The following is an 18,438-nucleotide window of genomic DNA, read 5'->3' on the forward strand; positions in this document are numbered from 1 at the left end:
CATTTCTTTAAGGTCCTGTTATTAAAATAGGTGAAGTTTGTTTTATGGGAATGAAATTTCTCTTTTAGGTGTTTTGATCAGAAATTAGGTTCTTTTTTTTTTTTTATTTTTAAAAAATTTTTTTTTATTTTTTTTATTTTTTTAACATTTATTTATTTTTGAGACAGAGAGAGACAGAGCATGAACGGGGGGAGGGGGGCAGAGAGAGAGGGAGACTCAGAATCGGAAGCAGGCTCCAGGCTCTGAGCCATCAGCCCAGAGCCCGACGCGGGGCTCGAACCCACGGACCGCGAGATCGTGACCTGAGCCGAAGTCGGATGCTCAACCGACTGAGCCACCCAGGCGCCCCAGAAATTAGGTTCTTAACACTAGCTTGGGACCTTTTTATTTTTTTTTATTTTTTTATTTATTTAAAAAAAAAATTTTTTTTTCAACGTTTATTTATTTTTGGGACAGAGAGAGACAGAGCATGAACGGGGGAGGGGCAGAGAGAGAGGGAGACACAGAATCGGAAACAGGCTCCAGGCTCTGAGCCATCAGCCCAGAGCCCGACGCGGGGCTCGAACTCACGGACCGCGAGATCGTGACCTGGCTGAAGTCGGACGCTTAACCGATTGCGCCACCCAGGCGCCCCGATTGGGACCTTTTTAAACTACACGAGTGCCTGCATACCACCCCAGATAGCTGAGTGGGACATGTGCGCACGTATTTAAGCTTACTAGGTGATTGTACTTCACAGCCAGAGTTGAAATCTAGTGAACTAAACGAGCTGTAGGATTTATTCCCTCTCTGCTCAGAGTTCTGTCAATTCTAGAATGTCACAACTACTGAGTAGATACAGACTTTAAAAGTTGGGATTTTATTCACTAACCTAACCTCGTCTTGCTCTGGACTTCAGCATGTATCGCTGTCTGCCAGAGCTGGTGTTCTGTACATGCCCAGTACTATGAAGAGAGCAGGGTCTGTTGAGAGTGAATTCTGTGAACATTTAGCCTCAACCTTCTGAACAGATTATGTTTAATGTTCTGCCGGCAGAACATCACATTATAATTTGGAAGCGTTTAAGGTGCAAAACACCGGAGTCGTCTTCATTAGCTACGTTAGTAAAACATCATACAGAGGAGTGTATTAATACTGGTTTAGCATGTATAAAATTAAGTGTGAAGTAATTGAATTTTTCATCAATGAGAAAAATGCTTTTGTAGAATAGGAAAATCATATACCTTTTTTCCCCTTTTCAGTTTGTGTTCAATAGCATTTTATGCCCAAATTTTCTTCAGGATGAAGATATAACGCTTCAGATAACAGAAGGTGAAGATAACGAGGAAGACGACATGGTTGATGTTATCTGGCGTCAGTTAATATCAAGCTGCCCGTGGCTTTCAGAACTTGATGAAAGTGCAACAGAAGGAGTTATTAAAGTGTGGAGGAAAGTTGTAGATCGAATCTTCAGCCTGTACAAGCTGTCTTGCAGTGCATATTTTACCTTCCTTAAACTCAACGCTGGGCAGGTAGGTAGCACACTGTTCTGTTCTGAGAAAGTGTATTCGACGTCTCTCACCTAGCAGACGAAAACGGTATTCTTGTTTCTGCCTTTCATCTTAGATTCCCTTAGATGAAGACGACCCTAGGCTACACTTAAGTCACAGAGCAGAGCAGAGCACTGATGATGTGATTGTGATGGCCACCCTGCGCCTGCTCAGATTGCTCGTGAAACATGCCGGCGAGCTTAGGCAGTATCTGGAACGTGGCTTGGAAACAACACCTACTGCTCCATGGAGAGGTAAGGGTCTAAATAAAATGTTTCAGGAAAATTATTTCTGGGTAGGAGATAGAAGACAATTGAAAAAATGGTAGTTCCTTCATGTTTATTATTCGAATGTGTTACAGAGTAGCTACACTAGTGATAGAATATGTGACCTGTATGTTACATGTTCTTGTCTCCCACCTTTCAGAGAACTAGAAGGCTGAGAGGCAGGAGCTTTATGCATGCAAGATGAATTTTGGAGATCCTGGTGAAAATAACTTTTAAAACAATTTTATATGCCGGGTGTTAAAAAATGATCTGTGTCTGTCTTTTACAGGCATTCTTAGAAAATACATTTGGCCAGAACATTGTTGAATTGCTCTGTACCCTAACCAAATGTGCAAATCAGGAGCTCTTGTTAGGGTTCTTTGTTATTAATACAGAGAGGAATTTGAGGCTCTTAGAACTGATGCTGACATATGTCAGGTTTTACACGTTTGCATCTACTGTGTTGACAGTTTTTAATAACTTTAAAGTATCTTTCTTTCTTCTTACCCTGAAGGAATTATTCCACAGCTTTTCTCGCGCTTAAACCATCCTGAAGTATATGTTCGCCAGAGTATTTGTAACCTCCTCTGCCGAGTGGCTCAAGATTCCCCACATCTCATACTGTACCCTGCAATAGTGGGCACCATATCACTTAGTACTGAATCACAGGCTTCAGGTATGGAATATTAAAACACTGCTACTCTGCTCTAAATATAAAGTCTTTTGCAAGGAATGTCTGTTAGGTAAACTTTTTGAGCTTTATGTTACAGCGTTGGGGAGTTCGTACTTTTTTTGAGAATAAATAATACTAATAATAATTACAGTTTATTGAGATAGTAACTGCTGAGTCCCACGGTGGGGCATGTTCTTTACATGCGACCTTCAGCCTTACAGTAACCCATTCAGGCTTGGAGAAAATGGTGCATAAGGAGGAAACCAAGCTCAGAGGGCTTTGGCTGTGAGAAAGCTTTGTGTGCTGAGGCTCATTTATTTATTTTTTCATTTATCTTTTATTTGCTTATAATATTAATAAATACAAGGCAGAAGATCCATGATTTTTGGTCATTTTAATGCACAGAAGGCAAATTAAAGTGAGTGCCCTTGGAGTCAAATAGATTACTGATGCTTTTCTTAACATATGCGCATAGGAGAAACTTCCAAAGTGTACCTTATTCTTGCATTTTCTCATAGGAAATAAGTTTTCCTCTGCAATTCCAACTTTACTTGGCAATATTCAAGGAGAAGAATTGCTGGTTTCTGAATGTGAGGGAGGAAGTCCTCCTGCCTCTCAGGATAGCAGCAAGGATGAACCTAAAAGTGGATTAAATGAAGACCAGGCCATGATGCAGGATTGCTACAGCAAAATTGTCGATAAACTGTCCTCTGCAAACCCAACCATGGTGTTACAGGTACAGAAAAGCACAATTCATATGTTTTAAAACAGCTTTTATTATATTCTCTCCCTCCCCATAAAACAACCTAGAACCCATCCATAAACACTGTCATGGAAACAGTATTTGAAGAACAAAAAAACCTTTAGAGTTTTTACTCTAAATGAGCTTTTACAAGTCAGTACCGGTTTTATAAATCAGTATTGATAGAATCACTAATCAAGGTTCTCTGCTCGTAGAATGAATCAAAGATGCACACAGTGAACTTGTAATTCCTAGTGTTTGCAGAACTGTGCTGGGTGTGTGGACTTGTAGCTGAGCGTATTTGGATGTACCATGTGTCGCAGGTTCAGATGCTTGTGGCTGAGCTGCGCAGGGTCACTGTTCTCTGGGACGAGCTCTGGTTGGGAGTTCTGTTACAGCAACATATGTATGTCCTGAGACGAATCCAGCAGCTGGAAGATGAGGTGAAGAGAGTCCAGAACAACAACACCTTACGCAAGTACGTTTTCATACGCTTTTACTCTGAAAACAAATTTGCTCCCTGCCCCCCTCCCCGCTTGTAACGTAAAATACACAAGACATAAAGTTTGTTATTTTAACCAGTTTTAAGTGTAATTCAGTCACAGTAAGCGTGTGTCCAGTGTTGTGCAACTATCACTCCTGTTCATTTCCAGAACTTATTCATCCCAAACATAAGCTCTGTACTCATTAAACACTAACCTTCCATGGCTCCTTAACCCTAGCCCCTCTTTACCACTATTTTACTTTTTGTCTCTGAATTTGACTCCTCCGAGTACCTCATGTAAGTGGAATCAAAGGTATTTGTCCTTTTGTGCCTGGCGTGTTTCACTTCGCATGTTTGGAGGTTCATCCATGTTGTGGCATATGTGAGAATTTCCTTTTATCGCCGAATAATATTCCATTGTATGGATATACCTCATTTAGTTCATGCCATCATCTCTCAGTGGACATTTGGGTTGCTTTTTGGTGAACATCAGTGTGCAAGTATCTGTTGGACTCCGTTTTCAGTTATTTTGTGTATGATCCAATGGATTTGCCTGGGTCATATTGTTACTCTATGTTTGAATTACAGAGGAACCACCAGAGGAACTGGTGCTGTTTTCCTGCATCACTTTACATTCCTGCCACAAGTGCTCAAGAGTTCCAGTTTCTCTGCATACTTGCCAATATTTGTCATTTCTTGTTTTTTTATATAGTAGCCATCCTGATGGGTGTGAAGTGTATTTGCTTGTGGTTTTGACTCGCATCTCCCTAACGACTAGTGATGTTGAGCCTCTTTTCATGTGCCTTTTGATCATTTGAATAGCTTCTTTGGAGAAATGTCTATTTAAATCTTTTGCTCAGTTTTGAATTTGGGTTGTTGGGAATTTTTTTTGTCATTTTAGGAGTTCTCTCTGTAATTCTCATTATTAACCCCCTTTCACATGTATGATTTGCAAATATTTTCTCCCCTTTTGCGTGTTCTTTTCAGTGTCTTAATAGTATCTTTTGATGCACGTAAGTGGAGTTTGATATAGTAGCCCGGTTTTTCTGTTTTGCCTTTTGTTGAGAAATTGTTGCCAAATCCAGCGGCCAGAAGCCTTTCCTCTACATTTTTTTTCCTAAGAGTTTTAAAGTCTTAGCTCTTAAGGTCTTTGATCCATTTTGAGTTATTTTTTCGCATGTCGTATAAGGAAGGTAAGGGTCTGGCTTCATTCTTTTGCAAGTGGATGTCCAGTTTTCCCAGTACCAGTTGTTGAAAAAAGCTTCCTCTTTCATGTGCTGGATATTTTACAGTGCTGTGTTAGTAAGTTATTTTGCCAGTATTTTATTTATTTAGCTTACTCTCTGATAGTATTTACTTGCACTTGATGCATTTAAACTGTTCCATGTTTGTAAAACTCTTTATGCCTCCCTGGCCAGAGAAGAGAAAATTGCTATCATGCGGGAAAAGCACACGGCTTTGATGAAGCCCATTGTGTTCGCTTTGGAGCATGTGAGGAGCATCACCGCGGCCCCTGCGGAGACACCTCATGAAAAGTGGTTTCAGGATAACTATGGTGAAGCAATTGAAAATGCTCTTGAAAAACTGAAGACACCCTCCAATCCCGCAAAGCCTGGAAGCAGCTGGATTCCCTTTAAAGAGGTACAGAAAAATCTCAAGAATGCTACTAGAATGGGAAATTCCGTATGAGATACAGAATTTAAATATGGGGACTCTCCTTACCTGCAATGTGAAAGAAGACTTTTGTAGGCCCCTAGAAGGCAACCTATGACCAGTTGCTTATAAGGAATATGGAGAAAGAAAGGTGTTCTCTTTATTTTGAGAATTTGGTGGTGAGTGGGCCTAGGGCAGCAAACTTTTATCTGTAGAGGGTTCACACTAAGGAAGAATATACTGTAAAAAATTAACCAAGGAAGAGGTCTGGCCTTGAAATAAATATTGATTGCTTGCTTTATTGTCTTCATAAAGATTATAAAATTTAACCTTGTACCTATATAGTTTTCTTTGGGGTGGGTATTGAATATTCCTCTTTTTTTGTTATTAAATATTTATAACAGACAAAATGTTCACATGGAACAACATTAATTTTTATAAGTAACTGTTTTGAAATCGGTTCTGCATAGGCTACTTGGGGATGATTAGCGTTTTTAAATATTTGAGAATCCTGTCTTTTATGTTTTGGTCCCCTTAATTGTGTATTTTCTTTGACCTGGTACAGCAACAGCACCATGATTTTAGGAGAACATTTATCATGTTGTAGCTTTTTCTTTCTTTCATTCTCTCTTTCTCTATCCCTTACCTTACTCCTAATTTCCTTACTTAACTTTAGCAATGATAAAACTATTAAAAGATAGTGTAGAAAGAAAGTCCACCTGACTTTAATGAGTAAGTGCAATCTAGAGGAAACTAGAGTACATGCTAAATTCATAGGACGTAAGCTAGAAGCACAAGGCTAGAGGGCTAACATGAAGACTGAAGTTCATTGTGTGTGTGGCCCAGCCAAACTTGTTTGCTTGTGTTCCATTAGCAGTTCCTTGCTTCTGTGTCTCCTTGTCAATAAATTAACCAAGAAAACCAGAGGAAGAGATAGGAAGAATACTTTAAAAAATAGTTCTTATTTACTGATGCATTTCTAAAGGATGTTTTTAACTTAATATAAATGAGGTTATATACAGTATACCAGTATGTATGTATGTATATGTGTGTATGTGTGTGTTTGTATACATGGTGTATGTGTGTGTGTATGCATGTATGTTTTTATTACTTCCATAATTGATAGATTAGCATTGGGTTTTTTTTTCTTTTTTTTTAATGGTCCATCCATATTTTGTATGCAGGTGAACATTGATCTAATATGGGAAAATGCCACAGTGTATCCATTGTCCTGTCATGGATACTTGGGGTGTTCCCAGTTGTATTTTTCCTTTTATGGAACAAAGCTCGCTAAGGATTGATTACACATTTTTCACATGAAAGCAGAATCCAGAGTTCATTAATTCAGGTGCACATTATTGAGTTAGCTGCAAGCAGGGATAAACCTACATATGCTATTCACTCCCTGCAAATTATTAGAGGGGGTTGTGGTGTTATTCTACATACTTTAAGTGGTCAGAGCTCTAACAGTGTATCTATTTGATAGCCAACAGCTGTCAGTTAAATCTGCTCTATTGTGAGGACTTAATTGATTTGTTTTGGCACTGATCAAACATAGCTTAACAGTGGGGGGATTAGCTTGTTAGAAGCTCTGAATTTTGCTGCTGAATTAGTGCTTTCTTTCCATCTGCTGGGATTTCATTGCTTGTTTGGACAGAGAAGTTGGTCTGAACAAAGTAAAAATCACCTAGGTCACATCCGCACACCACTGTTTCCCTTCTCAGGATGCCCAAATACATAACGTCAAATAAGCATAGGCACTACAATAGGAAGTATCTGTGTTGGTATGTTAAGTTTACTTTTATGCCAGTTGAATGTGGAAGAAAATAAATGCTATAATGATAACATGAACTTGTTTTTCCCCATCTCCTAAATATAGATAATGCTGAGTTTGCAACAGAGAGCACAGAAACGTGCAAGTTACATCTTGCGTCTTGAAGAAATCAGCCCCTGGCTGGCTGCCATGACTAACACTGAAATTGCTCTTCCTGGAGAGGTGTCAGCTAGAGACACTGTCACAATCCACAGTGTGGGCGGAACCATCACCATCTTACCTACCAAAACCAAGCCAAAGAAACTTCTCTTTCTGGGGTCAGATGGGAAAAGCTATCCTTACCTTTTCAAAGGTGGGATTTAAAAGAAGAGCTTTAATCTGATTAATCTGATTTTGTGTGTGAAATGTGATGGGAGAGGATTGTTTCAGGTGAATAGCCTGGCCATGATTCTGAATAGCAGTGGTTGGAGGCTGTGTAGTAAAATTTTTCCATTTCCTACTGTCTCTTTGCTTAAGAACTTATATAAGCAGAAATGAGGTGCAGCTAATAATGCTAGTGTCTTAATACCTTGTGACTAAATGGAATGTTCTCTAATGCTGTCATTGTGCTTCTTTGGCTCTCAGTTTTTGACTGCTTCTGTTAACTGAGAAGAAACATAAAAGTGTGTGTTTGTAAGCCCCCATGCCCCTCCACCCCATTGCACTTTACACCCATGTGGTCACCACTCTAGCTACTTCAACTTTTGTTTCCATAGGATTGGAAGATTTACATCTGGATGAGAGAATAATGCAATTCCTGTCTATTGTGAATACCATGTTTGCTACAATCAATCGCCAGGAAACGCCCCGTTTCCATGCCCGACACTATTCTGTAACACCGCTAGGAACACGATCAGGACTAATCCAGTGGGTGGATGGAGCCACACCTTTATTTGGTCTTTACAAACGATGGCAACAACGGGAGGCCGCCTTACAAGCACAGAAGGTTGATTAAAACTCAAATATGCATATACTTTTATTTGAATATACATAAAAAAGCATATTAGTCTCTTGTTCTGTGTGAAATGCTTACAGGCTACTGTTCTTGAGTGTTTTGGAAAGTTTATATGTTACAGAATAGATTTAAGGTATCTGGGAAAGTGTTTCTGAGGCACATTTTATAAAAACTTAAGAGCAAGAAATGGTGACATTTGACAGTCTGGTTCTAGACAAATACAGGGGGAGCAGGTAGGATGGTAGTATGGTCATTAATCACTCAGTAAGTTGATATTTAACATCTTGATGCTTTTTTATTGGGCTTACTAGAGTCTTTTTTTTTTTTTTTTAACGTTTATTTATTTTTTTTGGGACAGAGAGAGACAGAGCATGAACGGGGGAGGGGCAGAGAGAGAGGGAGACACAGAATCGGAAACAGGGTCCAGGCTCTGAGCCATCAGCCCAGAGCCCGACGCGGGGCTCGAACTCACGGACCGCGAGATCGTGACCTGGCTGAAGTCGGACGCTTAACCGACTGCGCCACCCAGGCGCCCCTAGAGTCTTTTAAGTTAAGCTTATAATAAGAAACAGCTTGGAAACCCAGGTTCTTTTAAATTAAGGATGTAAATAATAAACAACTTTATATTTAGGGTTAATTATGTGATTTTGTGACTGGGAAATTTATGATTTTGATTTAGACTAGGGATTCAATTTAGCATTAATTGTAGCTAAGTACCTGAGTGTTGAGTATATGCCAGGAACAGTACCAAGTGCTACAGACATACAAGGTAAGTTTTCTAGTCTGAACTTCAGGATTCCGTATCTAGCCAAAACAATCTAATTAGGTTAGGTATAGGAAGGAACAAGAGTTTGAAAGGAGTCGAGTTTAAAAAATAAGCATAGAAGACTACAGAACAGTTATTGGGGGGTAGATTAGCGATGGGAATTAGGGACTACCTAAATATTTGTCTGAATGTTGTTAAATGACTTGATCAGTGAAGAATGAAATTTGTGCATTCATTAATGATAGATTTGAAGTTTATTTTGAGAGAGGGAGCAAGAGCGCACACATGTGGGGGAGGGGCAGAGACAGGGAGAAAGAGAGAATACCAAGCAGGCTCCAGACGGTCAGCACAGCGTCTCACGTGGGGCTTGAACTCAAAAACCTCGAGATCATGACCTGAGCCAAAGAAATCAAAAGTAGGATGCTTAACCTACTGAGTCACTCAGGCATTCCAAATTAACGACTAATTTTAAATAGAATTGTGTGTTACAAAGAAGAATGTAAATTGGATGTTGAGTTTGAATTGAACCTCGAGAAAATAGAACAGTAGACCAAGTTTCCAATAAAGTCATAGTAGTTAATTAAGAGAAAGATGTGTAGATTGTAAGAAAGATGGAACTTCCAGAAGAATTACCTGTTTGGTGTGTATAAGTTGGCTAGATAGATGGAGAATGCCACTCAAAAATCAGTTTTTAACATACTACTTTATATTCCAAGTAACCTTTGTTTAAATAAAGTTAATTTTTTTTCTTAAAAAAAACTTTTTTTTAAGGCCCAAGATTCCTACCAAACTCCTCAGAATCCGGGAATTGTACCTCGTCCTAGTGAACTTTATTATAGTAAAATTGGCCCTGCTTTAAAAGCAGTTGGACTTAGTTTGGATGTGTCCCGACGAGATTGGCCTCTTCATGTAATGAAGGCGGTATTAGAAGAGTTAATGGAGGCCACCCCGCCCAATCTTCTTGCTAAAGAGCTTTGGTCATCTTGTACCACCCCTGACGAATGGTGGAGAGTCACACAGGTATGTGTTTTGTTTGGGACTGTAATCAATATTGCTGTTTGTTTTGCCTGTTTCCTATCTTGTGTGTGTTGTTCACCGTCCTTCTCTTCCCCCTTGTCTCCCTCCAGACGTGGAAATTCGAGAACTGTATTTGAATCTTATGTGCACTTATTTTTATGAGGCGTGGCCATGACTGTGTGTGGGCAGAACAGAGGGGATTATGGATGGAACGAAAGAATAAAAATTTGAGAAAAGGAAAAACTAGGGAGACTGAAAATAGTTTGATTTTAAAATCCAGCATTCTGATACTGAGCACGACCAACAAGGACCACAGTGTTGTGTGCTGCTGCTCAGCGCAGAGCTTCCGTGACTGCTCGTAGCAGCCCCGAGGAGTGCCAGTTAGTTAGAAATGAGGGAGCGGGGTTATGGTGTTGGGAATTTTGAAGCGTCCAGTCTGTTTTGGAAGGAGATTTGCTGATGGTGTTACAGCCTGTTCTCCCCACCCTTTACCCTCTTGTTTAGTCTTACGCCAGATCTACTGCAGTCATGTCTATGGTCGGATACATAATTGGCCTTGGAGACAGACATCTGGATAACGTTCTCATAGATATGACGACTGGAGAGGTGGTTCACATAGACTACAACGTTTGCTTTGAAAAAGGTAAAATCAAATTGGACTTTTTACATTTACGTGTGGGTCAGATGTTTTTGGTGAAAGGACAAAAATAGAACCATTTGTCTTTTCAAGGTAAAAGCCTTAGAGTTCCTGAGAAGGTCCCTTTCCGAATGACACAGAACATTGAAACGGCACTGGGTGTAACTGGAGTAGAAGGTGTTTTTAGGCTTTCATGCGAGCAGGTACGCTGTTTCTCTCCACCTTTTCACGTACCTGTTAAATTAACAGATCTTGTGGAATGAAAGACTGCATTTCAGTGAGGAAACTGGGGGAAAGCCTGATTGAAACTTCTCTAAAAACAGGTTCTACACATTATGCGGCGTGGCAGAGAGACTCTGCTGACTTTGCTGGAGGCCTTTGTGTATGACCCTCTGGTGGACTGGACGGCCGGGGGCGAGGCCGGGTTTGCTGGCGCTGTGTACGGTGGAGGCGGCCAGCAGGCCGAGAGCAAGCAGAGCAAGAGAGAGATGGAGCGAGAGATCACCCGCAGCCTCTTTTCTTCCAGAGTAGCTGAAATTAAGGTGAGGGCAGTGACAGTCACCGTCTTCTTTAGTGTTAACATGTCCATCAAAAAGTGGGTGAAACTCTGTTGATTTAGTTATTTTCATAGGAATAGTATTTTTTTTAATGTTTATTTTTTCAGCGGGGTGGGGGCAGAGAGCGAGGGAGACACAGAATCTGAAGCAGGCCCTAGGCTCCGAGCTGTTGGCACAGAGCCCGACTTGGGGCTCGAACCCATGAGCCGCGGGATCCTGACCTGAGGTAAAGTCAGACGTGTAACCAACTGAGCCACCCACATGCCTCTAAAGCTATCTTTAAAAAAAAAGTTTTTGGAGGACTGTCATGTACAACATTGAAAGGGCAGCGGAATAGGACGATTTGATGTCTTATTAGTAGGAAATGCTGCCAACACATTTGTGTTGTGCACAAAGGCACACGATCACACTCCCGTTTGTTGGAGATGGGTTCATGAATTGAAAAAAATTAGACCTTTTTTAATACACTGCAGTGTGTTTACCAGTGACTGTTTTAGGTGTTCTTTAATTAGATAGCCTCCCGTCAGTCTTAATCTTAGTATTGTGGTAGCCAGTGATGCCAACACTGTTTTGTGTGCCTTGGTGGTAACTACATGCTATTGTGGGATTTGAGTCCCCGTTTACTACAGCTGGGTGAACTTGAACGCCCTGCTTATCTTTATTTGTAAAATGCAGGTGATACCATCACCCTGTCAGGGACAGGGTGTTCATCTAACACTTTCCTTCTGGCACGTGTCATGCTGTCTCACAGTTGACCCTATAAGAATCTTTCTAATCATAATTATCTTTCTACAGGTGAACTGGTTTAAGAACAGGGATGAGATGCTGGTTGTGCTTCCCAAGCTGGACAGCAGCTTAGATGAATACCTAAGCTTGCAAGAGCAACTGACAGATGTGGAAAAACTGCAGGGCAAACTGCTAGAAGAAATAGAGTTTCTAGAAGGAGCGGAAGGAGTGGACCATCCTTCTCACACTCTGCAACACAGGTTTAAAAGTGTTGAACTCTTGTTTCTTAAAAAAAAAAAAAAAAAAAAAAAAAAAGGTTTTTTTTAATGTTTATGTATTTTAGAGACAGGGAGGGAGGGAAGGAGGGAGAGGGAGAAACAGAGCATGAGAGAGGGAGGGACAAAGAGAGAGGGAGACAAAGAATATGAAGTGGGCTCCAGGCTCCAAGCTGTCAGCACAGAACCCGTGAACTGTGAGATCATGACCTGAAAGCCCAAGTCAGATGTTTAACTGACAGCCACCGAGGAGCCCCAAGCTCTTGTTTCTTAATATTTGCCATGAAGGAGAATTTTCACATTTGTGTAAACATTGTCAACCTGAATTAGAATTATTACAGCAGTTTACATAAATTATAAAAATACTCCCAAGGACTGCAGTTTCAAAATGTTAATGCACAAAAATTCATTTAAATTTTCTGCTTTTTTATATTCACATGTTTGAGCATGTAACTATGGGAGATGGGTGGGTATAGTGGTTAGAATATGAACTTGGATTCAGGCAAACCTGGGTTTTCTCTCTACAGTCTGTGTCTGAGTCCTTATTCATTAGTACAGTGGCAGGTATGTTATCCACTTTGCCGAGTTAAGCGTTAAACTAGAATGATCTAAGTGAATGAACCTCGTACAGAGTAGGTAGGTGCTCAGTAAGCAGTAAATATGCAGATGCAACACATTGCACGAGTCTGTGAGATTCAAAAGATCTGTCAACCTTCTTGTCTTTTATGCTGAAGAGAACTCAAAACCTGGAAGGTATGGTAGAATTTTATTTAGAATGTTGTGAGTATAGTTGAGAGAGTTATGGGAAAAAATCAGAGAAGTAAGGTATTACGTTTGAGCACTGCCCTCAAGATTGAAAAGGGAGCTTACTAGGCAGTCCCAAGTATGAGCAAAATCAAGGTTATGAAAGTACGTAGAAGAAAGAACCAATTAAAAAATGTTTTCCCTTCCTGTTAGGTATTCTGAACACACTCAACTACAGACTCAGCAAAGGGCTGTTCAGGAAGCAATCCAGGTGAAGCTCAATGAATTTGAACAGTGGATAACACATTATCAGGCTGCATTCAATAATTTAGAAGCAACACAGCTTGCAAGTTTGCTTCAGGAGATCAGCACACAAATGGACCTTGGTATGGGTTTTGATTTATTTTAGATACACACGTGAGCCTGTGAATCTGGGGTTGTTTTGTTATGTGTGGGGTTCTGCTTTGTGCTCCTTGCAGTGACTGCTGGGTGGGAATAGTTGCACTGGTATTAATAGTCCTCTTTCACCAAAAGGTCCTCCGAGCTATGTGCCAGCGACAGCCTTTCTACAGAATGCCGGCCAGGCCCACTTGATCAGCCAGTGCGAGCAGCTGGAGGGGGAGGTGGGCGCCCTTCTCCAGCAGCGGCGCTCCGTGCTCCGGGGCTGCCTGGAGCAGCTGCATCACTATGCGACCGTGGCTCTGCAGTACCCCAAGGCCATATTTCAGAAACATCGGATTGAACAGTGGAAGACCTGGATGGAAGAGCTCATCTGTAACATCACAGTAGAGCGCTGTCAAGAGCTCTACAGGAAGTGAGTTGGTCATGCTTCATTTGCTTAACTTCTCCTGCGATTGGAAGCAAAGCTGTGTTCAAATGATTATCATTATGTGTGCATGATATTTCATTTTTTCTGCGAGAATGGGTTGATGGATGGGGTTTTAAACGGAGTCACTTTTTTCTTGGTTTGAGGAGAATCTGAGCTCATGCTTTTCCTCCTAAGACAGTGTGGTTTTCCTCATTAGATAAAGTGGATCCCAGTGTCGGAGTCTTTTTAGCCACTGACGGGGATCTGGGTCAAGAGAGCTAAACTCAAACATTGATCTGTCCCTCATTAACGAGTCATCATGGAAAGTTACTTCAGTTCCTAAGACTTGGCTGTAAAAATGGAAATCACGATTTCTCCTGTTTAAGGTTTGAGGATCATATGCGATACCCCATGTCGCCCTGGGTCCAGTGTGGTTGTGTTGTAAACAAGCGCCTCTCTCTGGTTTTATAGATACGAAATGCAGTATGCCCCCCAGCCCCCCCCAACAGTGTGTCAGTTCATCACTGCCACCGAAATGACTCTGCAGCGGTACGCAGCTGACATCAACAGCAGGCTTATTAGGCAAGTGGAACGCTTGAAACAGGAAGCTGTCACTGTGCCTGTCTGTGAAGATCAATTGAAAGAAATTGAACGTTGTATTAAAGTTTTTCTTCACGAGAATGGAGAAGAAGGATCTTTGAGTCTAGCGAGTGTTATCATTTCGGCCCTTTGTACCCTCACAAGGTGAGTCAGCCAGCCTCCTGTGGAGACCGTTTCGTTGTCTTGAAAACATTGATGTTTATTTGTGATTTCACTGGTCTTTTGTTTAATCCCCAACTTAAGGTATTCTGTGCTTGCCTGGGTCTTGCTTGACGTCACAACTGCTTTACTTCCTTTCCAGTGTTGAGGCATTCGCTTTTGTGAGTGAGGGTAGCTGGGTCGGTTTCACTGTACAAATATTTAATTGAGTTTAGGCGGAACCTGATGATGGAAGGTGCAGCTTCAAGCGCGGGAGAGCAGCTGGTGGATCTGACCTCTCGGGACGGAGCCTGGTTCCTGGAGGAGCTCTGCAGCATGAGCGGGAACGTCACGTGCCTGGTGCAGTTACTGAAGCAGTGCCACCTGGTGCCACAGGACTTAGACATCCCGAACCCCCTGGAAGCTTCTGAGGCGGTTCACCTGGCCAACGGAGTATACACCTCCCTTCAGGTGAGCACTTTTAAGTTAGCTTAAAGTTGATGAATTTGTTTTAGATCAGTTGAACACCGTACTTCTTATATCTTTGGTTCAGAAAGGCAATTTGACTTCTCCCCTTTTAATCCTGCTTCATTGGTCGCTTAAAGATCACTGAGAGGTTTGTGGCCATAAGTTGGTTATAGTTGCGTAAGTTCTTAATATATGGCATTAAGCCTGTAAATATGTAACTTATCTAAACTCAGAAAACATTAAAATATATTTCTCACATATTTATAGGAATTAAATTCAAATTTCCGGCAAATCATATTTCCAGAAGCACTGAGATGTTTGATGAAAGGAGAGTACACATTAGAAAGTATGCTTCATGAGCTGGACAGTCTTATTGAGCAGACCACTGATGGCGTTCCCCTGCAGACTCTAGTTGAATCTCTTCAGGCCTACTTAAGAAATGCAGCTATGGGACTCGAGGAAGAAACACATGCTCATTACATCGATGTAGCCAGGCAAGTGAATGCTAGCTGTGCAATTTTCTTGGGAAAGAGATGGGGAAGCCAGATAAAGGGGTTCTGAGCTCTTATTCTACTCTGAGTTCAGTTTTAATTTTACAGCAGATACAATTACTTGCAAATGCTTACTTATCTTTAAAAAACTTTTATTTGGGAATAACTACAGGTTCTCAGGAAGTCGTAAAAACCGTGTGCAGGGACATCTCGCTCACGCTTCATCCATCCTGCAGCATTAGCATCTTGCCTACTGACGGGCTGTGGCAGCACCGCGAAAGGGATGTTGCCGCAGTCAGCAGGGCTTCCTGAAGTTTCACCAGTTACTCACGCGCTTGTTTGTGTGTGTGTAGCTCCGTGCCGTTCTAACACATACACGACGCGTGCGTGGGTGGTGTTTCACCATGTGAATACACACGGAGTGGAGTGTAGTATTTTTTAAGCCAGCCCTCAGAACTCCATGAAATCACATGCGCCAGTTTAGTTAGCTAATGGAGTATACAGCTCACTTCAGGTGAAGACTTTTAAATTTGCTTAAATTTTATTGTTTGTTTTAGATACTGAATGCTGTGTTTTTCATCTCATAAATCCAGAAAAACAGTTTGACCTTGGAACCTGTAAAGGTTGGGTGGTTCTTCCAGCCATGCACTATCCCCATGGTTTAAGTCCCTTTATCTCTGGTGACTCAAGACATCTTTCTTTGGCATTCTCGTGTCCAGTTGACCCCAGAAAGTATAATTGAGAGAGTTGAAATGGATTGACCTGCCGTGCTTCCTCCATGAGAAAATTCAAAGATTAAAGAAAGTAGAATAGTAGAATGAACCTTTGTTTTACCACCTTTGGGTATTATCTGCATCTGTTTAAGTTGTTTAAATTATTTGTTTAAATTGTACCGCCCTGGGACGCCTGGGTGGCTCAGTCGGCTAAGGGTCCAACTTCGGCTCAGGTCATGATCTCGCAGTTTGTGGGTTCGAGCTCCTGGTGATGCTCTGTGCTGCTGGCTTGGAGCCCAGAGCCTGCTTTGGATTCTGTGTGTCCCTCTTTCTCTGCCCCTCCCCTGCTCTCTCTCTCTTTCTCAGAACTAAATAAACGTTAAGAAAAAAAAAATTTTTTTTAAATTGTACTACCCCAATTAGTTTGAAGCAGGTATCTTTTCATTCTTAAATACTGTAGGAAGTATATGTATCTAAAATATAAACTTATTTTTATTAAAAAAAAATTTTTTTAATGTTTGTTTTTGAGAGAGAGGGAGACCCAGAATCTGAAGCAGGCTCCAGGCTCTGAGCTGTCAGCACAGAACCCCAATGCAAGGCTTGAACTCACAAACTGTGAGATCATGAACGGAGCTGAAGTTGGACGCTGAACCACCCGACCCACTCAGGAGCCCCTAAACTTATTTTTCTTAATCATGGTGCTGCTACTTGACCTAAAATGTTAACAATAATTTTTAGTGTTTTCTGCACTCACAGTTTTCCTATTTTATGTTTACTTGTAGTTACTTCACCATACAATAAAAAAAAGAGTGTAATTATTATAAATGTCAGTTAGACGATGGTTTAGATTATTTGCCTAACATCTTTATCATTTAATTTTTAGCATTATTTCAAATGTGAAATGTAGATCAGTACACCTTTCTTTCTCACTGTATTTCAGCCCTCATTTATCTCCCTTTAATATCTAATTCAGATTTCCCTTACCTCAAATGGATGATTGTCCACTGTTTTGTGTGAGTTGGGTGACTATCTTCATGCTTGGTTCTGTTACAGCTTATATTTGTACCTTGTTTTGGAGAAACTTGCATCATCTTAAGGAAAATTTTATAGCATGTTGTAGCTCTTTTTTCCATTAGAAATTGCTCTGGTTAGAGAAAGGCAGATACCATATGTTTTCACTCTTATGTGGATCCTGAGAAACTTAACAGAAACCCATGGGGGAGGGGAAGGAAAAAAAAAAAGAGGTTAGAGTGGGAGAGAGCCAAAGCATAAGAGACTCTTGAAAACTGAGAACAAACTGAGGGTTGATGGGGGGTGGGAGGGAGGGGAGGGTGGGTGGTAGGTATTGAGGAGGGCACCTTTTGGGATGAGCACTGGGTGTTGTATGGAAACCAATTTGACAATAAATTTCGTATATTAAAAAAAAAAAGAAGAAATTGCTCTGGTTAGCCTAGTTTTTAAATTCTCTTAATAGTTTTGTAGCAGTTTCTGTGTGATAAAGTTGACAATCTAGTTAACATTAGTGACATAAACTGATACTAGTTGTAGGTACTAGGAGTGCTGTTTTTGATTTTTTTTATATAAAAATTTTGGAATAGTGTCTTGATCCATAAGCCACTTTGTAAGTCTTAAGTTAACAATGATGAGCAGGGTGAATTTCTGAAAACCTATGCTCAGACTATGCATTATTCAAAACCAAGCTTGCCAAAGATGGCAGGCATTTGAGTTTACTGCCTGTAGTTGGCTCGGTCATGTGACAGTAGTGTGAACATCCTGGACAATTTTTGCTAAGTCCTCCAACTTCAGAATTGTGTGATTCTTGACAGTTATTGGGAGGCTATATTATTTTACATTCTTTGTATAAAATGAGACTGTAATATCTTATGTAGTTCTTTTAAAAATTGTTATAATTCAAGTTTGCATTAAATTTAATCACATGCAATTACTAATACTGAATTGGAATCATTAACTTCACATTATGGTGGACACTACATGCCGTTTTACTGTTAACACTCTTCACGCAACAAGATTTGTTTTCTAGATTACATGTTAGCCGACTCTGACACTTGTTGACCTTCTGTGTGTTCTCTCTCAAACGTACTACTCTTCAGGTAGGATTTTAATTCCCTTTTCTTTTTCTCTAGAATACTTCATGCTCAATATGGTGAATTAATCCAACCAAGAAATGGTTCAGTTGATGAAACACCAAAAATGTCAGCTGGCCAGATGCTGTTGGTAGCATTTGATGGCATGTTTGCCCAAGTGGAAACTGCTTTTGGTTTACTAATTGAAAAGGTAAATATTGACTTTATGAATAAATAATGCAAGTGTAGTAAAGTAGTTGTTCACAGTACAAAGAGTGGAGAAATGAACTTTTCTTCTT

At 40.6% G+C, this 18,438-nt stretch overlaps 1 protein-coding gene across 1 annotated transcript in view; it reads left to right on the top strand.

Moving 5' to 3' along the window:
• The window catches only part of SMG1 (SMG1 nonsense mediated mRNA decay associated PI3K related kinase), a 100,515-nt gene that overhangs the window by 67,430 nt on the left and 14,647 nt on the right, over positions 1 to 18,438 (top strand). Inside the window, 19 exon segments of the mRNA XM_040458941.1 lie at positions 1,281 to 1,511; positions 1,606 to 1,783; positions 2,310 to 2,471; positions 2,987 to 3,204; positions 3,534 to 3,688; positions 5,113 to 5,335; positions 7,227 to 7,473; positions 7,877 to 8,106; positions 9,653 to 9,901; positions 10,403 to 10,541; positions 10,629 to 10,738; positions 10,859 to 11,077; positions 11,888 to 12,078; positions 13,051 to 13,223; positions 13,372 to 13,651; positions 14,117 to 14,389; positions 14,620 to 14,854; positions 15,119 to 15,345; positions 18,200 to 18,350. Of these exon segments, the coding sequence (XP_040314875.1) occupies positions 1,281 to 1,511; positions 1,606 to 1,783; positions 2,310 to 2,471; positions 2,987 to 3,204; positions 3,534 to 3,688; positions 5,113 to 5,335; positions 7,227 to 7,473; positions 7,877 to 8,106; positions 9,653 to 9,901; positions 10,403 to 10,541; positions 10,629 to 10,738; positions 10,859 to 11,077; positions 11,888 to 12,078; positions 13,051 to 13,223; positions 13,372 to 13,651; positions 14,117 to 14,389; positions 14,620 to 14,854; positions 15,119 to 15,345; positions 18,200 to 18,350 (3,891 nt within the window).

The sequence above is a fragment of the Herpailurus yagouaroundi genome, unplaced genomic scaffold, assembly GCF_014898765.1.
Source record: "Herpailurus yagouaroundi ecotype Mexico unplaced genomic scaffold, PumYag 222, whole genome shotgun sequence".
In the NCBI taxonomy this organism is placed as follows: domain Eukaryota; kingdom Metazoa; phylum Chordata; class Mammalia; order Carnivora; family Felidae; genus Herpailurus; species Herpailurus yagouaroundi.